This window comes from Crocodylus siamensis, chromosome 10 (assembly GCF_052110815.1).
Source record: "Crocodylus siamensis isolate JL-2025a chromosome 10, ASM5211081v1, whole genome shotgun sequence".
Taxonomy (NCBI): Eukaryota; Metazoa; Chordata; order Crocodylia; family Crocodylidae; genus Crocodylus; species Crocodylus siamensis.
In genome coordinates this window covers 36,856,378-36,884,357 of record NC_143404.1, presented here as the reverse complement: position 1 = coordinate 36,884,357, position 27,980 = coordinate 36,856,378, and the positions used below count along the sequence as shown (strand labels likewise).

Below are 27,980 nucleotides of genomic sequence, written 5' to 3'. Positions count from 1 at the left end.
GCCGGCAGCCCCCGACCCTTCCCGCCCCGCCAGGGCCCGCACGGGGAGGTCGATGGTCCGCCCGCCCCGCGCCGCGTCCCGGGCCCGCCCCCCGCCCCGCCCGCCGCGCTCAGCCCCGGCCCGCAGCCGCCGCCAGTGCCCGAGCGGCCCGCGCCGCGGCCATGCTGGGCAAGGACTACATGCTCGCCATCATCCTGGTCAACTGCGACGGTGAGCGCCGGGGCCGGGCGGGTGGGCGGGCGGCGCGGACGCTGGCGGGGCCGGCCGGCGCCTCCGCTGCCTCCCTCCGGCGCCGCCTTGTCGCGGGCGCGGCCGCCTCGGGCTCCCCCCCCGCGGGCGCTGCCCAGGCCGGGCCCTCGCCCTGCCCTGCGCTCTCCTCGGTGCTGATCCCGGCCCCGGCCCCGGCCCCCGGGAGCCCGGGCCCGGCCGCCGAGTCCTGCCCGCCAATGCCCCCAGCCCCGAGCCGGCGGTAAGCAGCTGCCGGAGAGACCCGACACCAGGAGGGGGGGCGGCCGGCCCAGGGCAGGGGCAGAGGCAGGGGCAGGGCAGGGTGCTGCTCTGAGGTGCTCATGTGGCAGGTCACTGGTGGGGCATCACCGGCTCTGGCTGTGGGATTTGGGGCCCTTCTGCCTCTCTACCAACCATGTCCCCCTCTACCAGCCCATCTCTAGGGACTTCTTCTAGGAGTGACCCAACAGCAGGCACTGACTTGGGGGCTCCGTTGAAACACCCACCTCAAAAGCAGCACTTTTGCAAGAGGCCAGAGGTGGAATGGGCTGCAGACACGGAAGATGCCTTTTGGCCTGGTAGCTGGCTACAGAAGATGGGAGTGGGAGACATGCTTTGCCATGATCTGTTGACGCAGCTCTGTGGATAAGCAGAGGATGTCGTCTCTCAGGCTGGCAGACCAGGCCCCATTAACATCAGGAATGGCCCTTAACTTCCATCCTTGCTGTGTTCTTGTGAGAAGCACTTGGGGTGTGAGCAAGGCCTGGCTGTGGGCTCCTGCTCCATATGCAGCAATCTTCTGATTGCTTTGGACATGTGTGCCAGCACCCCACAAGAGCTAGCAGAGCTGCTGTAACAAATCCAGCCCCCTTCTCACTGAAAACGCACCTGCTGTATTTTAAAACAAAGCCTGCTTCTTGTCTTGAGCTGCCAGATCTACCCCAGATTTGCTTGCAGTCTTGTTCCATGCAGACGAGCCATTGTCTTCATTACTGAGAGCAGACATGCTGAATCAGGGAAGTGCCTCCCCAAAAGCTTTGTGAAACTAAATTGACCTGACACTGGTGTCAGTTCATTGCCCCTTGAGCAGGTTTCCACATCACCCAAACCATTGCTGCATTTTGCCAGTCCCAGGAGGGAAGCCAAGGACTGAGTGGAGGTCAGTCCCTTGCCTTCCTCATTGTTGGGCCACTTTTGGGTTAAGGAGGAGTGAAGATGAGGGGACCTGGAATTGGCACTGCCTGGCTGTACTTGATCTGTAACTAGAAAGAGGATTCAGGCTGAGAGAGTGTTGCTGCTTACAGGCATGAAATTCACACTGAATATGAGATGCTTCACAACAAGGACAGATATTATTGAAGAGGATCCGTTGCTAAAGAAACAGTTCCCACAACATTTCCCAGAGCTTCCTGGCCAGATGCTTTCTCAGCCCAGTGAGAGATCAGAAAGACTCCTACTGTTTCCGTGTAACAATTTAACACCTGAAGGAAAGTTATCTCCCCTCCAACTTGAACACATTCTGTCCCTGGGGAGGCCCAGCTGGAGCTGGGGGGAGCCATGCTCTGCTGCAGTTCACTCTGGCCAGATTAATCCCTGTGCTGAATGTCTGCAGTCCCTTGGTTAAATTCCTGGAGTTGGCATGGGTTTGGCAGTGGTTTAGTGTTTTTCTGGGATTGATGTTATTATCCTGCAGTGTAATTCTGAGCTGCGATTTACAGAGTTATGGACTGAGAGTCAATGACATTACAGCACAGAGCTTCTTAGTAGTTCTTGGCTTTGACACTGACGGGGATTTACTATGAGGACCAGGATCCTCTAATAAAGGAAAGAGGTCAACTTTGTGGGAGGGCAAATGCATTTGTATTAGTGTCAAATGAGATGCTCCAGAGAAGACCTTCTTCAAGGGTCTGATACTGTAAGATGCTCAGTCTTCCTCTCTTTCACTGAAGTCCAGATAAGAGGTGAGAGGTCTCTGTGGCTCCAACTGCAGGATATGGTGGCTTTTTGGTTGGACACAATCCAAAGTGCAGGTCTGCCAGCCAAGCTACAGACACCTCCTCCATTAAGCTCTGTCTCCAGCATGAGCATCTTAGAACTCATTCACATTGGTAGCAGAGCCCCTGGCTGCCTGGGCAATAAGAGGTTTGGGGAGGGAGGGTCTAGGTCAGATTCCCAGCAGAGTCTGTCTAAGCATTCTTTGGGGGCAAAAAGGAAGGAACATCACTGTGAAGAGCCTCAAGCTGAGAGTGCCCTTGGCCTTCCTGGCTGTGGCTTCCTGGTTTCTTGACCGGAAGAATTGAACCCCCAGGTGAAGTGAATGAGGCCAGATCACCCTGTGGGTGAACAACGCACAAACAACCAAGCCAAAGTGGTGCCAAAGGACATGGATCAGACCCTGGTGGGAGAGGAACCTTTCATACTGATGCAATGGCCATGGCAGCTGGTGTGACCCCAGCACTCCCAACTGTCTGGGTTCAGGGGCATTGACTGCCCATTAGAGGGAGTGTCCATATTGGGAGAGGAGCCTGGTATGTATCATGCCCTTCTGTGGCCCTGAGAGGAAGGTTATTTTGTAAAGTGCTTTTTCTGCCTTTTTTTGCTTTGGGTTCATGCCTCTTTGCTGACATTCAGCAAGATTTAAGTGCTAGACTGGGAGCAACATGTGCAGTGGAGGGGAGAAGGGGACACTAAGGGAAGATGGGATGGATGGATGGGATGAAGTCTCCAAGGGGAGGCCTGGGAGTCCCATTGTCAGGGCAGGTCAGATTAGATAGGAATTAGCCATGCATAGGGAAGACACCTTAGGCAGCCTTGGCCTCAGGGGAGGAACTATCTCACCTCTGACTCCAGGTCAATTGCCTTAAATCCAATCCCATGCCACAAGATTCCTCTTTCTACTCCCTCTGCCAACCTCTGAGGATTCGGGTCTTGATACGCTGCCCAGGGACCTCACTAAGTGCTGGATTGAACCACTAGTTCCTTTAACTTTTCAGCTCCTTGATCACTTGCTTCTGTCCCCCTAACCTGGCCTGAATGCAGTGTTACAGAAGCAGGATCACAAAGATTGTGTAGAGAGGGATGGTCTCTTTTTTCTGTTGGATCAGGTAATCTTACCCTGTTTCATAAACAAATGGCACCAGCCTCTCCTATTCCATCTGCATCTGGGTGTTCTGGGGTTGGAGATATTTGGCATCACTTAACAGAGTGGAGGCAGTCACCAGGGTCCTAGCAAGTAACAGCCTCTGTCTGAGCAATACCTGGTTCCCCAGGGAAGAGCTTTGCAAATGACAAGGAGAGGCTACACAGCTGGGAATGGGTATGATGGCAGGAAGGAGCTTGGCAGTGATTGGTTGCACTGCAGCAGACTGTATGCGGTGGCATTAGCTTCTGCATGCAGAAGATGCAGGCTTCCTATCTGGGCAGCTGGCTGAGCTGCTTCAGATGATGGCAGGACCTGATTAAGCAGAGTGCATCTCCCAGCTGCAAGCCAGGCTGTGCAGCCAGATACAGCAGAGGCCCAGAGTATATTGAGTTGCTGTGATGGATTATTCACCTTCTGTTCCTCCCATGTTGTATCAAGAGGATAAGAACATGGAAGGGGCACGCTGACCTTTAGTTATTTTTAGCTGCATCCACTGGAACAGCTACAGTTACAGTTCTGCACCTTTTATCCCTGCAGGGCTCATCCTGTCTGTTCTGAGATGGGGCAGGGAGTGGGCTACTGTGTGTGTGGGGGGGAGCCCATTCAGAGATCTTTGAGATCTTCATAATTTCCCTTTTTGTTCTCCCCCTTATGAAGTGTTACTGGGTATGGTGCACCATGAAACCCATTGCCTCTGCAGCCTTCCCCCCAGCCTGTGAACTCATCACATGGTAAGGGACTGAAGAAAAGGCACAGGAGCCTCAAATGGTGTTGGGGTGACAATCTGAGTCACACTTCCCATTGGGTGAGTTGAGAAAGTGCTCTGAGGTACCAGGTGGCTGGGTGACCTATAACATGAAGGCACAGCTTTCTTTGGGTGGTTGAAGCCATTCCTGTTGAGAGGCTGGAACTAGAAATGCTAGAGATGCCCTGTGTTCCCAGCTATCACAGCTCTGCTGCAGAAGGGCTGGAGGAGAGGGATCCTACTTGAATCCTGAAGCTGTAGCACCTTGCCCTCCTGCAGTGAAATGATAGGCCTGCCATGTGTGGGGTTTTTTCTCTTTTCTGCAGAGCTTTCTCTGTCTGGTAGCAGGAGATCTTTCAGGTTGGGCCCTGCTGGGGATTTGGACTGTGAGGTTAAGATCACTGATTTACCTGCCTGTGTAAATGGAGGCTTTGGAAAATGCCTTTGGCTCAGATCCCATGTGCTTGAGATGGCTGTTGGTAGAGGAGATACTGAACTTCCTGTGCTGGAGCAGTGCAAGCTCCCTGGAATTAATTAGCTTTGGCTCCATCAAATTAATGGTGCATTTGCTCCTGAATGTCTCTTGGGGACATCAGCTCCAGCCCCTTCCTCAGGGCCCCAGTCAGTGTGCGTGGCAGCTGCATTAGGTCTTTGTTGGTAGGATGGTTCTCATGCTGGGACTTGGGTCCCAAAGCTCTTGACTACATGCAGGATAGTGAGGCTGTGCCCTTGGCAGTGCTGTCCCCTTTGCTTTCAGAGGCTCCTCAGGAGACCTTTGAGATTAATTGGATCCCTCCTACCTCCTTGAAGGAGGGAATCAGTTTGTCTAGGAAGCCCCCTGAGCACTGTATGATTTTCCCATTTTAACAGCTCTGCTGAGGAGATGGCTGCTTTTCTCTTCAGTCCAAATTATCTAGATTTGCTAATGTGGTGTCTGAGGCAGGGATTGCAATGTACGAGCCTGCCAGGAATCAAGCACTGTAGTACAGAGCATGGTATGCCTGGAACAGTAAGGAGATCCCAGGACCCAAGGCACAGGCTGGCAGGAACCATCACTTTGAATTGCATGTCTGTGTTCTCAACCTTTATGTTGTGCTGATGTCATTGAATTCCCTTTGCTGTTGTCTTGCTAATCAAAAATATGTTCAGTCTCTCCCAGACCAAGCTATATGTGCTTGCTTCAGCTTGTGTGGGTGGCAATGCTCACTGTGTGGAAGGAACCTAAAGTAGTGGTTAGAGCAGTGGTAAGGTACTGTAGTCAAGGCTTAGCAGTTTATTTGCTCTGGGGCCTCAGGCTGTTTCTCCACCCATAAAATGGGTCAGATGCTCCCACCCCATTTCCTGAGGCACTTGTGTTGCTGGCTTCATGTGTGAAAAGTGCTTAGAGATCTTTGTGGAAAGAATGTGACTGCAACCTCTAGCTCCATCCCTTAATTAAATGAAATGGTCCCTGACATTGTCCAGGCAGGCACACATTTCTGTGCCTGTAGGATCTTGCCATTAAACAGTGTTGGGTCTGCGGCATCCTCATTCATTCAGATAAATGCATTAATCCCTGGATTGGCTGAGTTGGCATAGGTGTGTTGCTGACTGTGTTGTACTCACTGGGGCCCAGAGAGGATTTCTTGTGTCTGTAACATGTATCCCCACTTCTTCCTCAGTAGCTCCTTCACACATCATGCCTTTGCCTTGCTTTTCCATGCTCTGTACCTGACCCGTTGGAAGTCCCCAAGCAGAATAGACTACAGTGCCAAGCCTCTGCTGTACTGAGCCCTTTGCAAGCCCTGGTGGAAGGCCTTGGAGTTCAGCAGACCCAAACTGCCTCTGCCTTGATGTGCTTGGAGTGGCAGGAAGGCTTATCTAGACACAGAAAGGCAGAGGGACTATTTTGGTGCCATCAGCATTCATGGAAGGGTCTGGAAATGAAACTGGCATGGTCTTGTCCTTTGCAACTGGCCCAGCACTGTAGCAGACTGGAGGGATTGGCTTTAAAAGATAACACCTGCTCTAAAATGCATAGGCTGCCTGCAAACCCCAGAGGTGTCCATTTAGCCCTTCCTCCTTCTCAGGATAAGTTGTGTGAGACACATGTCAGCAGCTTCTGGATGAGACCTTAGAGAATAAGTCATGTTCATGGCTATTAAAGATCCCAGAATACTTTTCTTCAGCATGGGAACAAGCAATTCCTGTTTTGTTGTGTGCTCTTATATGATGCCCTCCACCCCAAGAGTAGCTTCAGTTCAATGGGCCCACACAGATAGCTTCTTTGCAACATTTTGGGATGGAAATTGCTGGAGAAAATGAGACGATGGGGAGTTGTTACACTGAAATGCATGCCCTGAGAGCTGTGTTTGGTGGGCTACTTCCAAGGGTGTGGGCTACAGGCCCAGAGGGTTAGAGAGCAGACCCCTGTGGTCCTGTATGTGGAGAGCTCCCAAAGACTCCTGCTTTGGCTGAGGAGTGTGTGCAGGATTGGGCCCTGACATTGAAGGCATCCATGTCATCAAATACTGGCCGATATTTCCAGTTGGGTTTGAAGTCTTGGACTTCATGTGTTGCACCTGGGGAGCAACCAGCCTCTTTCCACACTCCCCAGGAGGATGTCAGCTAGACCACAACTTGGGACCAGGGTAGAAAGCATTTTAATTTATTCCCACTTCCACATTTCCTTTTAGCACAAGATTCAGCCCTGCCCAAGGTTCCCCAGGTGTATAGATTGATCCATTTCACATCCTTTTACAGCACTAAGAAAACTTAGCAACGTCCCTAAATGCACCCAGACTATTTACCTTCTGGGTGGAGGGAGAAGGTGCACATGCATCTATGTAAATGCATATTTGTATGATGGATACAAAGATGATGAACCTTGCTGGAGTAATTAATGTAACGTGTTGCATGTAAGCATGTAAAACAACCAAGGGGCAATACCTCTAAACTAACTCATACTATTCCTCTGGCTTCTTTCCTTTGTTTTATTTACTTGTGTCCCTACCAAGATTGCCAGCTTTTCTGGACATGGGCACTGTTTTTTTCATTTTTCCAGCTGCAGCTGTTTGTGTCCCAGAGGGGACATGCTTGTCTTTGTGATAGGACTGAACTATCCTATAGTATGAACTATTCTATAGTATGGTATCCTTCAGTGGGACTGAACTATCATTTCCTATCCTGGGACTATCCTGAACTACCACAGGGTATTCTCAGGGAATGCTGTGTTCCCAGAGATACAATCAAAATCCTGATTACTTGTGTCATCCAGTATTCCAGGAGCTGGGGTGTTTGCTTTGGTGTCCTGGCCAGACCTGCATTCTGGAAGCTCCTCGTTTCTCATGTGAATTGGCTGACGTGTCCTTTCTCTTCTGGCCTAAATCATTATATTGGGGTGGTGACAAAAAGACATTGCATCATACCCCACAGCTGGCTACATTTCTGTAATGGGTGAAGGGGTAGTGCCATCTGTAAAGAGCACTGGGATCCTTTTGGATGAAAGCTGCTCTTCATCCAAGCTGGCCCCCACAACCTGATGCTTTCTGTGTTTCTAGATAACCTGTGGAGTGACCAGAACCTGGAGACAGATCCTGATCTTCCCCCAGGATGGAGGAAAATCCGCGACTCCTCTGGCACTTACTATTGGCACGTGCCCACGGGCACCACACAGTGGCAACATCCATCATGCAACTCTGGTCTGGGAGGAAGCCTGGGGCCTGGTGGTGATGCTACATTACAGGAAATGGTATGGAATCCCTGGAGGGCATCAACTTATATTTTAACACTGGCTATTCCACGTCAAATAAATGAAATTAGACCCTCAGCTCCCTTTCACCTTGGCAGACCTGATAGCAAGGGCTTATCAGGAGCTTTGTCTGGGGACCTAAAGCTACCACTTGGATTTCATGTAAAAACAAGTTCTGTGCAGCTACTGATGCCATTCTCATGAATCTCTTCACTTCTCTTTCTGCTCAGGATCTCCAGGCAGCCACAGTAAAGCACTTGTCTAAGGAGATGCCCATTCCCAGTCCAATGGCATCGTTGCCCAGAAGGTAGGCCTGACCTCATGGTTCCTTTGCTAAGTAACCTAGTCCAGTTAAGTAACCTGCATTCCATTACCTGGGGTGGTGTAAGAGAGCTTTCATGTGTGCTCATGGCAGTGATGACTAGAATGGGTGTAGCTAAAGGGGACCTTTGCCAGGCTGGACTGGGAGCATATGACTCAGAGGTATCCATGCTGTGTTGCACAGTTGGCTTGAGGTGGGGGGGGTGGGGGGAGTTACTTGCCTCAGCATCTGTGCAGTGCTGCATGAACCAGGACACAGGGTTGGGCAGACAAGTGGCCTTAATTTCTGGATGAGAACAGAATGGCTTTCCCTGATCCCAGGCATAAGGGGATAGATAGGCAGAGTGTTTGTCCTTGTTTCTTGCTGGCAGGCAGAGAACTTACCTTGATTTCTGGATGGGGGCCAGAGGATGCTCCCTGGGTCTAAGACAGTGATTCCCAGGGCTTCTGCATCAGGGAAGGAAGTTGGAAATGTGTGCTGCAGGTAGATCTTTGGAGCTGAGCATGCCAGCAGCAGGACATGCTTGTAGATGACTCCCATTCTGAGAGCAGGGCTGTGGCTAGAGGTCTCAGAGCCTTGCTGACTGGTGCTGCTCAGCTATCAGAACAACTGGTCACATCACATGCCTTATTCAGTCTGGAATTGGTCCAACCACCAGGGGACCTGGACTGGTTCTCCTAGGATGAGATGGCCCAATTGGAAGTGAGTGGCTCTTGGATGGCTGGTGGGGAAGGAGCTGGATCTTAGTCCAGTTCCTAGTGGGGCTGGGTCCTTTCCAAGAAATCCAACCTCACTGAGCACTAGCAAGCCAAGGCTGGCCCCACATAGGGGCAGATGTATTGTTCTGTGTTGCCTATGCCCTCCTTGCCCTGGTAAGAAGCAGAAACCCTCAGCCTCTGGAGCTCCCCCCAGAACCTGCCAGGAACCACCTTGTGCCTTATTCACTGCAGTGGCTGAGCCTTTGTTTTCCATTGCAGAACCTCACTGGCCTGGCACGGGGAGGAGTTTCACCACAGCAGTGTGGAGCCAGGCTCTAAGGTACTGCTGGGAGAAGGGGGGAGTGGGCCATGCAAGAGTGATTTCATGCCACCCTGGCTGAGGGACCACTCACTGGGGCTTGTCTAACAGAGAGGTTTTCCATGACTTGCTCTATGGCACTTGGTGTAGTTAGCCTGGCACCATACATCAGCTGTAGGTCACTTTCTGAGGCACAGGCCCACACCATGGGCACAAGGCAGCCCCCTCACACTGCCTTTTCACCTGCTCATCTATGTATCAATGCCCAGTGTAGTCTTCCAGCTCCCCTGCCTGATGTGAGAGAGACTTGAGCCTCATCCATGTGCTCTGCTACTCCCATTAGCATAGGAGCAGGGCTCTTAGCTGGGGCACAGGGCACAGTGCTCAGACCTCTGGGGAGCTGGCAAGGCAGAGGACATTGTTTCTATTATCCCTGTGCCCAGACTTGGCCTTTGCTCTGGCAGGCTTAGTGAAACTGTGTGGAGTGGGTGGGGCGGTCCGGGCCACTGCTGTGTGTGACCTCCCTTATACGTCTCCCTTTCTCAGTGCTTTGCTGTACGTTCCCTGGGCTGGGTAGAGATCCCAGAGGAGGACTTGGCCCCTGGCAAGAGCAGCATTGCAGTGAACAACTGCATCCAGCAGCTTTCACAGAGCAAGTGTGAGAGTCTGGACCCTGCAGGCAGCTGGGGTGAGGTAAGTCTCTCATGTCTGGTCCCTGTGGGGAATGCGGCTCTGTTTGTAAGAGTGGGTGTGTTGGCAGTAGAAACTCTGCCCCTAAATGGAAAAGCCCTGGGCACAGGGTGCCACTTGCTTGTCAGCCCCTTCCCCCACTCCCCCACCCATCGTTCTTAGTCACATTCAGGTGTGCACCACTAGACACAGGCAGGCCTTGCAGATCACCAGCCATTCCTGACCAGACCATCCTGGGGCCACCAGATGGTGCTTGGTGGTGGTAGAGAGGGCTTCCCACCCCAGCTTCCTTTAGTACAACTTCTATCTGAGCAAGGTGGGAAGGGGGAGCAGGGTAGGCAAGCAAGGGAGGCCCCAATGCTGAGTGCTCCTGCTCACTCCTTGCAGGGCCAGAACATGGTGATGATCCTGAAGAAGGACACAATGAGCTTGGTGGACCCTCTGGACCACAGCCTGATCCACTGCCAGCCCATCATCAATATCCGTGTCTGGGGGGTGGGCTGCAACAATGGCAGGTGAGAGGCTGAGGTGAGCAGGAGGCTGCAGGAGCTTATTTCTATGGGAGTCAGCTGTAGGAAGCCCACTTCTCAGAGTGTAGGTACAGCTGCTCTATGCAGCCTCTTAAGGCATTTGAAACCATCCTCTGATATCTGCACAGCAGGCCGTAGGGGTAGTCAATGTGGGTGATTTCCCAGGGCAGTGGTCAGGGGGCACCAAACACACACACACAAGCGCACACACACGTGTGAGCCACTCATGCTCAGAGCAGAGCTCTCCCCTGCCCACTCTGGGTGATCTCTGCCCCAGGCAGGAAAAGCAGTGCCCAGCCCACCTCCCCCTCCCTGCCCTCTGCCTCTAGCTGCTGCTCAGGAGTAATGAGGCTGGGCACATGCAGGTGAGGTGGTGCCTGCTCCAGTCCACCCACCTTGCTCTGTCTTGAAGTAAGGCTGGAGCCCCAGCAAAGGGCAGAGTGGGACCAGAGGGCCCAGAGCCCATAGAGGGCAGAGAGTGGGGCCAGAGGGCTAAGTGTGGGCCCAAAGGGCCCAAGCCCGGACAGAGGGCAGTCTGTTAACTGGGCTAGAGAGCCCAGAGGTCTAGAGCCGAGGATGGGTGATTGTTAGCAGGGCTAAGTGAGCCCAAAGGTCTCCTTGACTCAGGAGTGGGGCCAGGGTTCCAGAGAGAGGCCAAGACCAAGTAGGGCTACAGCCAGAGACTGGCAAGTCTGAAGGAGCCCAGGAGTCTCACCTGGCCTTGGAGCAGAGCCAGAGCCTTGGAATAGATAGACCAAAAACCGGGGGGTCACAGCTGGAGACTGAGGGGGGCCAAGAAGCCCATAGCCCAGGAGAGGTAAGGACTAGGGCTGGGAACCTGTAGTCCAAGAAGGGCATGTGTGCATATCATCTGCAAGGCATGGGAGTGGATATTAGGGAGGATGGAGCCCATGTAATTAGCCTTTAAGGCAATGACTACAGATACCTGTGGTCATGAGCAAGATCAGGCTTGGGAAGCCCTGGGGCAGCCTCCCTTTATCTAGATGGTAGATACATCAAGGTGTGGCGGGTAAATGAAAGGGCAACTGACCAAAGAAGGTGAAGTGGATAAAGGCTGAGGGGAGCCCAGGAGTTTCACGGCCACCCTTGGAGATGTACCCTGTTATAACCAGCCTTTGCCCATAGCCATTGCTGGTTCTTTATTCTAGGCCAATAATTCTCAACCAGGGTGCTACAGTAGCCTGGCGTGCTATGAAATATTTTTAAGGGTGCACAGTATTTGTACTGATAGGTGCAAACACCTATACATGATTCACAAGCTAAACCCAGAAATCTCAAATAGGAATCAATAGAGTCAAGAACATTCTGACCCACTGTGGGCCTTCTGAGTTCTTTGTGATAGAAGAATTGCTCTATTTTTTTTCCATTGAAAAGAAACAAGTGAAAGGGAAGACCTGACACTTTCAGAGGGGCCTTTAAGTCTAAAAGGGTTGAGAACAATTGTTCTAGGCCAGGGGGTGGGCAAAATACAGCCTGTGAGCTGGATCTGGTCTGTCAGACAATTTCATTCAGCCCGCAGGCAGGCACCCACCAATTAAATGTAATCGGCAGGGCCTACCCTTGCTGTGCTCTGCATGGGGCTGAACCCAGTCCACTCCTGCCAGGCCAGTGCACTATGCTCCTACCTTTGCCTGTGGGAAGTCCCCAGACCCCACCCTGGCCCCCGCCCACACACCCATCTTCTGGGTGGAGCTGCTCCTGCCACAACCCCAGGGAACTGCTGGGGGGTGGAGGGGGCAAGTGGCTCCTCCTCCTGTCCCTGCTGCAGCACTCTGGGCAGCAGATAGGGAAGCAGGGGTGGGTAGGGGAAAGCTGCAGCTGGGTGGGAGCTCAGGGCCAGCAGCCAGGCTGGTGGAAGTACAGAGCACAAGGCCGGGGCCAGTGGAAGTGCAGGGCCTGCACTGGAGCCAAACTCCATTGCATGGGTTCCCTGTGGCTCACATGCAGCTCCTGGGACTCATCTGGAAGCCATGCACAATGGAGTCAGTGGCCTCTCCCTGCTCCCTCTTGCCATACACAGGTCTTGGGACTTGGCCAGGGCAGTAGGGAGCTGGGCTGAACCGGCTTGGGTCCATTGCACAGGGCTCCCTGCTGCTCCTGGCCGAGTCCTCGGAGCTGCATGTGAGCCACAATGGAGCCAGGCCAGCCTGGCCCTACTTCCTGCCACCACTCGCAGCTCCTGGGGGCCTCTGCCTGCTGTGGGCCATAAGCACCCCAAGGACCTGTGCCTGCTGCCGTTTCCCCTAGTGGCAGGGGCTCTGCGCCATGGGGAGGTAAGGGTCCCCACACACACAGCCCACATCCATGCACCTCAAACCATCCTCCCCCACACACTTCACAAACCCCACACACACCCCTACACACAGAAATGCACCTCTCAACCACAGCCCACACACTCACCTACACACCCCCACCCACAATATAGAAGAGTAAGATTTTATTTTGAGCTATTATGCAATTGTCTCTATGTACACTATGCATAAATCAGGACAGAAGTATTTTTTGAAATAAAATTAAAATACGTTATAGTAAATGTTTTATTTTTAGTATATGATTTGTTTTTTTTCCCGGTTCCAAGGTTCCAGTTTCCTCCCCCAAAAGGAGTATTTCTGGGAGCAAGGGGAGGAACTTCCAGTGGCAAAGGTCAGGGGTTAGGGGGCATGACTTCTGGTCCCAAGATGGTGACCAGGGGTTGGAGCACCTGTCAAGGGGCAGGGTTGCCCTCATGGCCCTCAGTAGCTCACCAAAACTCATTAAGTGGCCCTCCAGCCAGAATAATTGCCCACACCTGTTCTAGTCCCTTTTTCCTGTCCAAGGGGCTGGTTCCCAGGGTGGAGGAGGTGTTGGGATGTAGGCCCCAGCTCACTGCCACCCTGTAGCAATCTGTGCAGTAACTGCTTTCTTCATTCCTCTTTCCACATGCTGCCATGCTGGATGCAGGGACAGGTAACATGTTCTGCTTCCAGGTGAGGGATGGTGTCCTGAGCCCTCTGCCTGCACCTCACCTGCCTCTTCTCTGTTTGTAGGGATTTTGCTTTCGTGGCCAGTGACAAGGATACATGTATGCTGAAGTGCCACGTCTTCCACTGCAATGTGCCTGCCAAGGCAATAGCCAAGGCCCTGCACGAGATGTGCTCCAAGGTACATGTATGGAGACCCAAGGAGACCCGAGCATGTCCTGGCTCCCTCAGCCCACACGCAGACTCCCCTGAGCAGGGCTCCCTTCCAACCTGGAGATGAGGCATCTCACACAAGCAGCATATCTGCAGTGCCTCCCTGGGGACTGTAGGAAGAAGTAAGAAAAAGAAGCTCTGAATAAACTGCAGTCAATCCCCTCATCTGAATGAGGGGCGTTTGGTACCAACTTCATTGGGTAGACAGTGGCAGGGACAACGGCAAGGGCTCTGAAGGGCATCACTGGGTGGCAGGTAGAGCACGAGGCTGGGAGTCAGCAGAGACCAGATCCCAATCCATGCTTTGTTGCAGATTTGTTGATTACCCTCAGAGTCCTCCCATCCAGCACCTGTGCCTTGGTCTCCCCATCTATACAGGGGAGAGGACACCTGTACATGCCTCCCTCCTTCCTAAGGGAATGAGTTTTGTATCCTTTTCCTCTGGTGCTGGCTCTTCCTTACTGTCTTGCAGGGGTGCTCCTGTCTACAGCCCAGAACCCAAGCAGAAGGCAGGCAGAACTCCCCTTTCTAATGGTGTTTCTCTCTCTCGTAGCTTATGGCCGAGAGGGCAGTGACCAACAACAGCCTTACTCGATCTGTTACGCTGGAGCCCATCTCTCCAGACAACCTGCCACTGCAAGGTACCAAGTGGTTTCCCCTGATTCCTCCCCCTGTGCAAGCTTCCGTTCCATGTGTTGTCATCAATTCCAGGTCTGACCTCTTCACCTGCATTCACTCCAACATGGCCTTGCACAGCTGCTACTGCTAGAAATCAGAAGAACCCACCTGGGACTGGGGGCCATCTTGCAGGTGGTCCATATGTTGGCCCACCCACCTGTCTAGGGCAGTCCGCTCACCTGCCTTGCCTGCCACACCTTTGATGCAACTCAGAAAAGTTTGTAAGACAGGAGCCAACCCATTTACTGCCTGATGCCAAGGGCATAATACATGGCTCTGAACCTTCCCTTATACCATGTCCCATTCCTCACAGATGACATCACTATATGACTCCAGCCCCACAAAGGACTTCCTTCTATGCCTGCCTGGCATTCAGACCCAACTGGATCCTTCCTTCTCAGGCATTCTACTCTGCCCTAGCTCTTGGCTGTGGCTCCCTCCGGCACCTTTGGCCACACAGGCCCTGGCCTTGCCTCTAAGCCAGTCAGTACCCCAGGCCCTTGGCTCTGGGTATCCCTCATGATGGGCATTCTGGCCCTTCAACCGTTCTTGTCCTGGCCTGAGCATTGACCAGTCAAGGGTTTCTGTGGTCAGGTTACTGAGCCACTTGCTCTCTCTCTCATATGGGTCCACCTTCTTGTGCCCTTCCAAACCCAGCTCACCCAATCTCTAAGGCCAGCCCATGCACAGTGGACATGGGCTGGCTGGTCAGGAAGTTCAGGCCCACCCTTACTGCCCCTCACTGGGGCTCCCAGCCTTATGCCCCTTGGGTCTCAGGCCTGATGATATGTCTGGACCCCTTGCCTGTCCTCTCTACAGGGTAACCCACCAGGTTGTGGGGACTGAGCTTATGTGGCACCCCATCCTCCCCTTTCACTAGGGAGGCACTGGTATGGCATTTCCTGGGGACCACCCCACCACACCATCCAACCCCAGCAGGGTGTAGTTTTAAGTCATTCCCCAGGACCAGGGACCTCCTCCATCCCCATAGTTACTACCCTTGACCACCAGGTGCTCTGGGAGCAGCAGCTTCTGCTGGTACTGTTATCCCTCTGGCTCCCTGCAGCAACTGCCAGCCCATCTGTGAGGGCCTGGGTTTATACTGAGGCTGCTCAGCCCCATTCTCCAATCCAGGAGCCCTCCCACAGTCATGTGACCACCTCATTAGGCCACATCACACCTGCTGACTGCTCCAAAGCCTGCTCAAAACTCTTAAAGTGGCAGGCACCAAAGGTGCCCTGTCACACCAGCCCAAAATATTTCTTACTCTCTCCCTTGTGGAAAACTGGAAGTGGCCCTGCTTCCCTGCTAAAGAGATGCTAGTGGGCCTTGAACCAATGATTAAGGACAAAGTCTGATACCTCTCAACCCTCCAGTGCTAGAAACTGCTGCCTAAACCTTAGGGAGAGCTAAGAAACCCTTCTCAAGGGCATAGAAGACTGTTTGCTGGGACATCTGATTGCAAACTGATGATGCCTTGATTTTAAACAAGAGGCTTGAAATCTGTTTTAGAGTAAACCTGTCTCCCTAACTAATGCCTGCTCAGTCAGACTCCCAGCAGCCTGGCTTTGTAAAGAGAAACCAAAGAGCCCCAGCTTATATGCAGAAGTAAAGTGCCCACCCTTCACATGCTGCAGCCTGTCCTCAGCTACTCTGAGAGCCTGTGGGACTATCATGGAGGCATGAGTTGTACTGGAACGCCTTTAAATAGTGTTGTTTATTAGTGAAATCTTGAAAACAAACCCACATGCAAAGGAACAATCCAAGGGCTGGGGAGTGCCAAAGGCTCCCTTTGGGAGGGGTGTTGTGACAATAGAATTGCTTGCCTCCCACTCACACTTTCCTGTGAGTCTCAAAGCAAAACCACTGTTGCTAGATGAGACAATACAAATTCCCAGGGCTCAGGCACCTGTGCTGCGGAGCCTGCTGTAGCACGTGCAGCCTGTGGTTCTCTGTTGGCACCTGGCAGTGTAATGCCAACCCCTTCCCATTAGCTGGATTCTGAATGTGCCCTCCTTGGCAAAGACCTTTGCTTTGTTCAATGTACTGAGAAGCTGGAGAAGAAATTATTCCACTTTTCTCTTTGTCTTTGGCAGTGGATATTCTGGATGCTGTGAGGCAGTCTATCCAGAAGTATGATGCCCTCTACATTGGCAGCTTACCTGTGTCCAAAGCAATGGGTAGGTAACTGAGATGGTGGAGCTCTGGCTGCACTGTCATTCTGTTATACTGCTTGGGCAGCTGGGCTTGGTTCCTTTGTGCTCCATGGGTGGCAGCTGTGCCAAATTAGCCCCCCTGCAAACCATCAAGGGAAACATACCTAGAGGGAACAGAATTAAGTCTGTCCTGACTGCTCCTGTCTGGGCTTTCCAAGCTGTAGTACTTGACGAAGAACTACTGTCTCTCCCCTGTTGAGAACCTGGCACAGGCAGGGCACTGCAGGCTTCCCAGCCTTGGGAACCCACTTGTCAGTGTGTTTCAGTCCTACTCTGGAAGAGCTGCAGGAAGAAATCTACCTGTATGGCCCAGTCACTGCTACTGCACTTGGTGCCCATGCAACCCAGCCTTGCCAGCTGGGATGGGGCACTTCCCCACACTCTTTACTTTATCTCAAGAATCCAGTAAAGAAAATGATTTCCTGTGTCTTCATGTCTTTTTATGCTTGTTCCCAACCAGCACACCCAGCAGCTCAGGGGTCACTCAAGCTCCAGGGGGCAGATGCATGCCCAGATAAGAGCCTGGGAGCTGCCTGGAAATAGCTCTCCCCCAGTCTAGAGAAACATCTTGGCAACAAGTCCTTGCCTTGAATGATGTGCTTGGCTGAGCTTCCCCACAGCATGAAGAATCCATGCGTTCCTCTGTCTCCTTCACTGCAAGCACTAGAACCCTCCCCAGAAAATGAAACGTACCCTCTGGTAACAGGAGTTTACAAGCCAGGGCTGTTCTGAAACCCACTTCCTGAGGATCCAACAGCATTGGCTCTGAATGTCCTGGCTTATGCATTACTCACTGGCAAGGGCAGCTGAAGGGCAGGGGAGGGTATGCTTATGACAGCAGTGATTGGAATGGCCCTCAACTGAAGTGCCATTTTTCCAGCCTGGAATGGAGTGTCTCACCCATGTCTCCTGGCCGTGCTGCACGGCTGGTTTGGCAGTGGCTGGCTGTTACATGTCCCTGCCATCTCCACTCTCTCTGCTGTGTTGTGAGAAGGCCTTTAGGCAGGGCTGTGGGCTGGCCTGGTGCTATGATTCTGGCTGTGCTCTGCTCTCATCTGGCCTGTTCCCCCCCCACCGTTGTGTCTTTGCCTCGTTGTATGGATTCCTGTCAGGGACCCCAAATTCCCAGGGTGCCTCTGCAGTTGGTGTCTCCATTGGCTCCCACAATCGCTCTGTGCTATATCCTGGGGTTTCCATTTTCTTTAGGATTGTCTGGACTATCCTGCCAGCCTGTACCTGACACTACCCGGGCCTCTCTTTGCCCTTCTGAGAGAAGCTGCCTATGGCCCTTTCTTTCCCTCCCCTTTTTCCCCCCTTGTCTCCCCTGAGTTGGGGAAGGCACTCTTACCCCAGCATTTCCTGCAGGGCAGTGTGGGGCTGGCTGGATCATGTGGCTGCAGAGGAGTTTGGCCAGTAGCTGAAAACTGGCCCTGCTGGGCTGGATCTAGATTTTCTGCTTCATCCCATCCCCTTGTCTCCTCAGGGATGGATGTGCTGAATGAAGCCATTGAGAACCTGACAAACAGTCATGGCCGTGAGCAGTGGACCCCATCCCTTATCAGCGTGTCAGACTCGGTGATGAAAGTGCACCAGGCAGAGGTAACTCTCCCACTGATTCACCTTCTGGGTGTTCAGCCATGGTGCACACAGCCCATACTGCAGCACACCACCAAGGGGTTCCTGAAGGACCTTTCTGCCCTGAGTATGCAGGCTGTGCTGCAGGCAGGGAGCTGTACTGCTGGAAATGGCTCCTCTTGAATGGCAGGGCAGCTGAAGTCAGCTCCATTTCAGGCCCGTGGAAGGGGGTCACTAATGGAATTCTGACCTGAGCTGGGCAATGGAGCAGGGTCCTCTTGACTTGTGCAGTTACACATCTGCCAGGCTGCCTCTGCTGTGAGCTCCACAGACACTGTCACCCAAGCCATGGCATCCAGACCATCACCCACCCAGGCCCAAGGGCACGATTGTTCTGGTAGCTATCCCATATTGAAGCTACATCTGGCTCCACTAGGGCAGAGGCGAGCAATTATTTTGGGTGGAGGGCTGCTTACCCAGTTTTGACAAGTCATCGAAGGCTGCATGGGTACCCCACCTCTTGATAGGTGCCCCACCCCCTGGTTTCCATCTTGGGATCAGAAGACCCCTGACCTTTGCCACCAGAAGTCCCTCCCCTTGTCCCCTGGAAGTACTCCTTTCAGCAAGAGTGTTTGCCATCTTGGAACCTGAAAAATACCAAATTATATTCTAAAAATCAGATATTTACTACAATGTTCATTAATTTAATTTCAAAAAATATTTTTGTCCGGATTTACATGTGTTTGTGTAGTGTACATAGAGGTGATAGTTTAATAGCTTAAAATGAAGTCTTTTGTATATTGTGGGAGGGTGGGTATAGGTTTGTGGTTATGTGGGGTGTGGAGGAGAGTGTGGGTGCCTGTGTGGGATTTGTGGGGGTGGATAGGCGTGGAGGGTGTGGTTGTGTGGGGGTGTGTGGATTTTGTAGGGGGCTGTGAGTGTGGAAGGAGGGTGGCTGGGGAAGGTTGTGGCTTACAGGGAGGGGGAAGGTTTGCCCACAGCCCACTCCCACATGGCAGGCAGAGCCCCCGCCGGCACTCCTGCAAGCCGGGGCTCCGCACTTCTGCTGCTCCTGACCCCAGGGCAGGGCGCAGGGCCCATACTCCCACTCTGCCACTCCCCCGCCTCCCACTGCTCCGGCACCATGTCCGAGCTGCTCCTGCAGTCCCGGTGATGCAGCTGGGAGCCAGATGGTCCCGGAGCCGCTGGGACAGGCGCGGGGGGGCGTGGAAATGGCCGCAGTAGGCAGGGGCAAGCGGCAGTGAGCAGGCACGCGGAGCACAGCAGCAGCTGGGCGGTGCAGGGTCTGGGCCGGGACGGGTCTGGAGCTGAGCTGGCTCCTCTTCTCCTTGGCTGAGCAGTGCAGCTCGGCTGGCCCACACCCCGCGCTCCTGGGCCAACACGCCGCCGGCCCATGCGGCAAGAAAACTGCGGCAAAAAAACTGCCCCACTTTCAGGGGCCAGTCTCGGGGGTCAAGTCCCCGCCGCGTGCTCCCCCTACCAGTCGCCTGTGGACGCAGCTAAAAGTGCCCGGCGGCAGCGAGGGGAAGGGGCCATTTCCCCCACCCTGAACAGCCGTTTTCCGCCCAGTTGCTGCTGCCGCTACCGCGGCCACTCGGCCCCGACGGGCGAGCCCGCAGCCGGAGCCGGAGCCGGAGCCGGAGCCGGAGCGCGGCCCAGGCTCAGCAGCCGCAGCACGGGGCAAACTGCTGCTCAGCGCAGGAGAAAAGCAGCGCCCCTCCCGCTGCCGGCGCTCCCTGGTTCAGCCACGCAGGTCCCACGCCGGCCTCCCTGTGCCTGCTCTGCTGCCACCCTGCCCCACAGAGGCGGTGGTGACGCGGCGGAGATGCAGGACAGCCCTGCATGGGCTCCGGGCGGCTGCCCAGGAAGCGATGGCCGAGGGCGGGGGTGCGGGACCGCTTTTCTCCCGCACTGAGCAGCAGCTTGTTGTGCGCCACTGCTGCCTAGCCCCGGCGGGCGAGCGCGGGGTCAGGGCTGCGCGCGCTCGTCCCCGCCTGTACCGCGGGGCTGAGGCAGGCGGGACTGGGCGTAAGTGGGCGGCAGGAGGCAGCGCCAGCTGGATGGGAGCTCGGGGCCAATGCTAGTGTCCCAGGGCCCGCACCGGTGGGGGCCAGAGCAGGGCAGCAGGCGTGCAGGGTCCCAGCTGGCAGGGGCTAGTGGAGCTGGGCCAGCTCTCCACTCTCCCTGCTGGCACAGCTCAGGCCGGCTCTACAGACCCTTGCCAGCAGATGCCCCAGGCTCCTGCCTCCCTGCTCTGGGCCCCACTGGCGCTGGCCCTGGGATACTGGCGTAGGCCCCACGTTGCCGCACACCCACTCGCTTCCACTCCCCCTTCCCCCACTTTCCTCACTTTCTTGCTTGCCTGCCGGCCGCTCCGCACCGTGTAGCTGCCAGCTGCATAGCTGGACCACAGGACTCAGCAGGAGCTGGCCCAGCCCTGAGGACTGGGGCTATCGCCCATGGTCCTCCCCTGCCTCCCTGCCCCCAATGCCTTCTTACCTGAATTTCCTGCTCCCGCACAGTGGGCCAGAAGCCACTGCTAGGCAGGGACTTCTGGCTAGGGGGTGGGGGCCGAGCTGGCCTTGCTGTTCAAGGTCCTGCCGTGGTTTCCCCTGGGTCCTACCAGCCCTGGCTCCTGTCATCTTTGACTGGAACCCTGGGGCAGATAAATATTAATTTTCTAAATTTTTTAGGGGCCTCATGGGCCCAATAGAATGGGAATGAGCAGGACAGATCTGGCCTGTGGGCTGTATTTTTCTCACCCCTGCACTAGGGACTGGTGAACAGGGCAGACAGGATATGGGACAGGTGACCTGCAGGAAGCACTGTCCCACCGACAGGACTGCAGACACCCATATAGGCCAGTTCTAATCACAGGAAGTAAGTGGCAAAGTTTCTGCAACCCTGGTGTGTTTCCTTCTATATCATAGAATCATAGAAAGTTAGGTTTGGAAGAGACCTCAGGAGGTCATCTAGTCCAACCCCCTGCTCAAAGCAGGACCATCTCCATCTAGATCATCCCAGCCAAAGCTCTGTGTAGCCAGGTTTTGAAAACCTCCAAGGATGGAACTTCTACCACCTCTCTGGGTAACCTGTTTCAGTGGTTTATTTACCCTTCTAGTGAGGAAATTCTTCCTAATATCTAACCTAAACTTCCCTTGCTGCAACTTGAGATCATTGCTCCTCGTTCTGTCACAGTCTAGCTCCATCCTCCTTCAAGCCCCTCTTCAGGTAGTTGAAGGCTGCTATTATATTCCCCCCTCAGTCTCCTCTTCTCTAGGCTAAATAAGCCCAGTTCCCTCGCCTGTCCTCATAAGTCATGTTCCCCAGCCTCCTCACCATTTTTGTTGCCCTCTGCTGGACTGTCTCCAATTTGTCCATTGGCCTAAGCTTGTTCCTTATGGCAACTGGCTTAACCAAGTGATTTGCCTTTGCAGCCCCCTTCAGGGACCCTGCAGAGACAAAGTGAGAGGAGGGATATAAGAGGGAACAGAGAGGAGAAAGCAGGACACAAGACCAGGGTGAGAGAGACAAATGCAAGGTGAAGGGGAGAGAGAGGAGCCTGAAGTGCCACGGGCTTTTGCATTTGGTCCCCACAGCAGCCCAAGGAAAGGGCTGTAGGGCGGGGTTGAGGGCTGTTCATCTAGGCCACCAGTGCTGTAACAGATCTAAGCCACTCATAAATGAATGCCTCTGGGCAATCCCAGTGGTGCTGGTGCCCAGCTCAGGCTGGAAGGAGCTCAGTGCTGCTAGCTCTTGGGCTTTGTGGTTGCTCTGGCATGCAGTAGAGCTGATTCTGAGGGGAAAATGGGCACAGACCTCAGGCTGCCAGTGCATCTTAGAGCTCCTCAGGCACAGGCAAATCTAGAGGCAGACATCGTTGTACTAAATTTAGTTAAGGGGTGGGGTGAATGGAAATGAAATGATTGGTGAGACTATTCCAGTCTTAAATCCTAATTTACTGAACACACAAGCAATACCAATATTTTAAGCAAGGCTTTAAATATAACACTCAACTTTTAAGCAAGCCCTAGCAGTCGACATAGATATTCTTACATGAGCCTTCCAATGGATACAGTGAGTTTGGCTGGTCGGACATCCTTCACTGCACCAGAGGTTCAGTAGTTGTTGTTTCTCTTCATGTGTGTCACTCTACCTCCAACACATTTTTTCCCATGTTTATATACACTATTTATAGTTCTCTTCTGTATGTCCCAGATATGGTTATGTCATAAATATCCACCAATCATCTTCTTTTAGAGTGGATGTTTTCCTGTCTATCCTGCTCCCTCCCCCTCACTACAAGGTGGCTGGGGAAACCCCAAAACAGACCTCCCTCTCCTGCCTTCTCCCCCTTCCATCCTGAGTCAACAGGAACTGGGAGAGGGGGCAGAGGTAGGGAAAGAGGCTGCAGAGATGCAGCCTCTCTCCCTGGATTAGCTCCAAATTGAAGCTTGATCTCCCACCCATGCTCTCAACCATGGACAATAAGTTGAACATGAGCCACCAGTGTGCCCTTGTTGTCAAGAAGGCTATTGGCATACTGGGCTGCACTGGTAGGTGTCTTGCCAGTAGGTCGGGGAAGTGATTATTCCCCTCTATTCAGCACTGGTAAGGCCACATCTGGAGTACTGTATTCAGTTTTGGGCCCGCCCCCTCCACTATAGAAAAGATGTGGATAAATTGAAGCAAGTCCAGCAGAAGGCAACAAAAATGGTGAGGGACTGGGGGACATGACTTATTTAGTTTAGAGAAGAGGAGACTAAGAGGGGACTTAATAGCAGCCTTCAACTACCTGAAGCGGGGGTTAAACGAGGGTGGAGCTAGGCTATTCTCAGTGATGGCAGATGACAGAACAAGGAGCAATGGTCTCAAGTTGCAGCAAGGGAAGTTTAGGTTAGATATTAGCAAGAATTTCCTCACTAGAAGGGTAATAAAACTGGAACAGGTTACCCAGAGAGGTGATGGAGTCTCCATCCTTGGAGGTTTTCAGGATCCAGCTACACAAAGCTTTGGCTGGGATGATCTAGTTGGGGATGGTGCTGCTTTGAGCAAGGGGTTGGACTAGATGACCTCCTGAGGTCCCTTCAAACCCTAATTTTCTATGTTTCTATAACCCAACAACTAACATCTGTTGGGTAGGGAGTATCAGTTTATCTCATGGCATTTTCTGTTAAATGTCACGAGTTAGGCCCAGGAGCTGCACTTCTGTTTGTGCCCTAAGGGAAGACAGGCTGATGGTTGGGGATGGCTGGCCATGTACCTAGCCATGGAACAGCTCTCAAGGTCTGGCATGGATGGGCCATTGCTTGGGACTCTTCCAACTAGGGTGGACAAAGCCTGAGGTGTAGACAAAAGGGACAGTCCTGCTTTTGCCCCCTGGTTCTCACTGAGAAGTGATGTTGAGGGGTGTCCTTTTTCCTCTCTCCCTGCTTTAGTTGAGTGACTGATCTCTTGTATGTTCCTTTGAGGCTGACGAGGAAGATGCCCACATCTGGGAATGCCAGGTCCGCTACGTGACCTTCATCGGGGTTGGGAAGGATGCCCACACCTTTGCTCTCATTGTAGATTTGGGGCAGCAGCATTTCCAGTGTACGGCCTTCTGGTGTGAGCCGGATGCTGGCACCATCTCCGAGGCTGTGCAAGCTGCATGCATGGTGAGTGCGCCCTCTCCTGACCTGCTGAGAAGCATCTATGTGCAAGGAACTCCATGGTGGTGAAAGGTTCTGGATTGAAAGGCCTAGTAACCACCTTCTATTACCTCAGAGCTGGGATAGCTGCAAGGCAACTTCCCCCAACCCCTTCAGTCTTCTTGGGCCTGCTGTCAAAGCTGTCTGCAGTTTAATCAAGATTTGGCCTTCTGGCTGCTTATCTTTCAGTCCATGCCCACTCTGTCCTGCCCTTGCAATCTAACAAGACTTCTGCCCCCACAACTGTCTACCTTGCTGTGGACGGGGAGTTCAAGCAGCTCCTATGTCCTGTTATCCATTCCAGTCTGTGGCAGTGGCTGTTCTTGGTGTCCAGCACACAGGCCCTGCCAGTGTGTCTCCAGGAAGGTGCTTGGAACAGGGAAGCTCCTTTGGGGCAGACACCCTGGCGCTTCCTTCCTGTCTGGGGCCAGGAAACCATCACACCTGAGCCTTGGGGCCAGATGTCGCCTTTTGAAAGCGTTTCCCTTTCAGAACCTTGAGGGAGCTCGGTATTAGAGAGCTGCTTCCATGGCTGGGTGGAAGGGGGGAATTCAGGAGATGAACAGCCTGCTATGTTGCTCTTCTCAGACACTGGGGCAGGGGATGGACCTAAAGGCTTTAGGACGCAGGCAAAACTGGGTCATCTAAGGGTGCCGGTGCACTTCCCTGATGAGACTGGCCCTAGGTAGGTGGTGTAGCTTGACTTGAAAATGGGAGGGACTCAGTCTGGGTGGCTTTAGTTTGGGGCAGCTGCTGAGAGGTTTTTCATAGATCCTGAAAGGTATTTAGTAGAGGTGCACCAATACATTGGTCCGATATTGGATTGGACACTGATATAAAGACAATTGTCTGTATCAGAAATCAGCCTAATATGGCTGATAATTTGTCTGATAAATGGCTTGTGCATGTGCGCAGCTGCAGTGCAGTACGTAGGCAGTGAGGAGCACAGCCTGACAGCTTGGAGAGCTGTGTGCAGCTGGTAAGTCTGTTGTGGTGGAAGGGAAGGGGGGAGGGGGAAGGGAAGGGGTGTGGCGAGGCAGATCAAAGCCCCAGTAGTGAGGGAGGGAGTGGGGCTGGGGCAGGGCAGGGTGCACCGGATGGAGCTATGGCTCATCCAGGGGCCATGGGAAGGGAGGGGGGCAGGTCCCAGCACTGCTCCTGCCACTTGTCCAGCAGGGTATGGGGGGGGGGGCATGTGTCCCCAGATCTGCACAGGGTGGGGACAGGTTGAGGCTAGAGCCAGCGCTGCACCAGGCTCTTCCTGGCAGGGGCCTAAACTGGGCTGCACTTGGAGTGGTGGCTCTGGGAGGGGGTTTTGGGGGTGGGGGGGCTGAAGCCACTTCAAAATTCGCTGTAGCCACCCCAGGCCCCCCTCCCATCACTACCACTCACCCTGAGCACAGCCTGGCCTAGCCCCCACCGGGAAATGCCCTGTGCAGCCCTGGTCCCAACCTGTCCCCACCCTGTGCAGATCTGGGGGCACATGCCCCCCCACCCCCATACCCTGCTGGACAAGTGGCAGAACCTGGCCCCCCTGGCCAGTGCTGGGACCTGGCCCCCTCCCTCCCCATGCCCCTTGGATGAGCCAGAGCTCCATCCGGTGCACCCTGCCCTGCCCCAGCCCCACTCCCTCCCTCACTACTGGGGCCTTGATCTGCCTTGCCACACTCCTTCCCTTCCCCTCCCCCCTTCCCCCTTCCCTTCCACAACAACAGACTTACCAGCTGCACACAGCTTTCCAAGCTGTCAGGCTGTGCTCCTCGCTGCCTACATGCTGCATTGAAGCTGTGCACATGCACAAGCCATTTATTGGACAAATTATCAGCCACAACAGACTTACCTCTTTGTAAGCTAGGGTGGGCAATTCTCTGAGCCCTTGCTTTATTTACATCACAGGTGCAGTACCAGAAGTGTTTGGTGGCCTCCACCTCATGGATGAAGCCAAAGGGCACCTCACGCTCCATGCTGAAAATGAAGAGGACAGCATCTGTTGACTCCCCAGGGTGCCCATTTCCTGCCACAGGCCATGTCCTGCAGAAAAGTGGCAGCAGCACCAGTACTTGCAAAAGAGGGGTCCTCTCTTTTTTGGAAGTGTTCCGGCAGAAGCATTCCATGCTGCATACCCCGTAGGCTGCCAGCTGTGGGCTGGGGAGGGTCTGGGTGGGGGGTGGTAGGGACCAAGGCAGCAGCAAGGAGTCTGCTTGACTGGCCTGTGTAAATAGCATACTCAGATCTGTTGGCTCTTTCACTGTAGCTAAGACCAACAGGCCCAAATAACAAGTCTATGGCCTGCAGGGAGAGTTCCAGCTGGTTATGGATGTCCTAAGCAGAACCCTATAGTCCCTTGCTATGTAGATGATCCCATGAGGAGTGGGGACACTGTGGGGGCACTCTGGGGAGTCGCAGTACTGCAGCATGCGTACCTTTTCAAGTACGGAATGTTTCCTAATATCTGAAGCAGCAAATGTGACAGTCAAGCCCAATGCCAGCTGAGTTCTGCCCTCACAACCCAACTTGAGATTGGAGGTATATGAGGTAGATTGGGAGGCAGATACCCTAGTCACCTCTGCTGCCTCTTGGGTTTCACTTTTGAACAGGAGCTCATCTTGGTTGTTAGCTCAAGGTTTCCTGTCTGCCAGAGCATGAGTGCTTAGCCTATGAACTCTACCTGCAGGGCCAAATCATGGGATTCAACTATGTAGCCCTAGATCAATGTTTCTCAATGTTTTAGGCTCAAGGCACCTCCTCCTTAGGCTCAAGACACCTCCAGAAAGTTCAAGTTCTTAATTTTCACTCATTTTTACTACTACTACAAAAAAAAAGAATAGAACAATTCTTCTGTTGCAAAGAACTCAGAAAGGCGACAGCAGGTCAGAATCTATTTTTGACACTATGGATTCCTGTTTGAGATATCAGGATTTAACCTGTGAATTATGTTTGCACACTTAACAGTGCTAACAGTGTGACACCCCTGAAAGCCTCTCAAAGCATCTCAGTGATACAGTACCCTGGTTGAGAATCACTGCCTTAGATCTATGTCAGTGGTTTTCAACCTTTTTTCATTTTTGGACTCCTAAAAAAATTTGAATGGAGATGCAGACTCCTTTGAATTATAAGTGTGGGTATTCACATGCTTCTGATTGATCGTAGTCATCTTTTGTGGACACCTCTTAGATATAACCTGAGGACACCTGGCTGAAAACCACTGCAGACCACAGGCTGAAAACCAGTGTTCTAAGTGAAATTCAGGGCAGCCTGAACACTGACACCACCATGGAGGGAAGATGCTTCCTATGGGCTGCTTGAGTTGCTGGCTTTGGAAACAAGGAAAATCCTTTCCCTGGCAACTGAGTAAGCACCTCATACATCATGCCCTGAAAAATGGCTGGACATGGTACCATCCCACTTCACTCAGCAACTAGCCAGTTAATGAACTGGCTGCATCAGGGAGCCTGTAACATTTGCAGCATGTAAAATGTTTTCATTCTAAACAAAATTTGTGTTTCTTTTCCTTTCTACAATGTCCAAGCCAACAGCCCTCCTGCTCTGAGGCTAACATGCCTGGATGACTGGTGAGCACTGCTTAGTGAGCCCTAGCAGCCTCCAGTAACCAACTAGTGCACACAGCTCTGGTGCCTATGAATGACCTGACCCTAATAGACCAGTGTGCATGGCACTGGCATCAGTAACTAAGCTGAGTTACACTGGCATGCAGAGCCCAGCACCCAGGCCTAGCCCTGCAACACCAAGCCAGGGCTTGGCTCAGCAAGGTAGTGTTATTCAAGAAAAGAAGAGCATTTAAAATGTCTGAATAAAAAGCTCTGGCATGGTCTCGTTACCCCTCAGTGGACAGCCCTGTGTTAACTCCCACTGAGGCTTGAGGTGTGCCCTGCAGCACAACTAGTGTTGCCAAGTTGTAGGAATGGAGCAGAACAGATGTCCATCCAGCTGCCATGAACCCAGCTTGGCAGTCACATGAATCACCTGCTGTGTCCTATGAGGGATTGTTCTCTTTATCAGTTTAGTCATCACCCCAATCTATCGACATTGCCCAGTTTATTAATCCCCTCTAGTCAGTGCCCCTGTGGGGAGCCCCCGGTATGACAGACTGACGTCTACCTCAATAACACTTTATATCTGATCATTTGTGCAAATAAAACACTACCATGCAGAAAGCTGTATCCTGCCCTGTCTTTATGTTG

General features: G+C 53.2%; 1 protein-coding gene and 1 long non-coding RNA gene across 4 annotated transcripts; one reads left to right on the top strand and one right to left on the bottom strand.

Annotated features, from left to right (window-relative positions):
- The first annotated feature begins 19 nt into the window (after positions 1 to 19).
- On the top strand, positions 20 to 27,947 carry APBB3 (amyloid beta precursor protein binding family B member 3). 3 transcript variants are annotated; one of them, XM_090065289.1, is made up of 13 exons: positions 23 to 210; positions 7,655 to 7,845; positions 8,076 to 8,152; positions 9,145 to 9,205; positions 9,731 to 9,877; positions 10,262 to 10,389; positions 13,452 to 13,566; positions 14,152 to 14,239; positions 16,373 to 16,456; positions 17,976 to 18,091; positions 23,560 to 23,745; positions 25,675 to 25,904; positions 26,953 to 27,947. In XM_090065289.1, the coding sequence occupies exons 1-13, from the start codon at positions 162 to 164 to the stop codon at positions 26,975 to 26,977; spliced, it is 1,497 nt and encodes a 498-aa protein (XP_089921415.1). In that variant the 5' UTR covers positions 23 to 161; the 3' UTR covers positions 26,978 to 27,947. The 3 variants fall into 3 exon arrangements, with proteins under 3 accessions (XP_089921418.1, XP_089921415.1, XP_089921416.1); XM_090065292.1 differs by lacking the exon at positions 26,953 to 27,947 and having other exon boundaries at positions 20 to 210; positions 23,657 to 23,745; positions 25,675 to 25,866; XM_090065290.1 differs by lacking the exon at positions 26,953 to 27,947 and having other exon boundaries at positions 25 to 210; positions 25,675 to 25,908.
- On the bottom strand, positions 13,576 to 18,792 carry LOC149856434 (uncharacterized). The gene is made up of 3 exons (XR_016444510.1): positions 18,544 to 18,792; positions 16,439 to 16,596; positions 13,576 to 13,708 (listed from the first exon to the last, which is right to left on the bottom strand). It is a non-coding gene; the product is annotated as an uncharacterized LOC149856434 (long non-coding RNA).
- Positions 27,948 to 27,980: the final 33 nt, after the last annotated feature.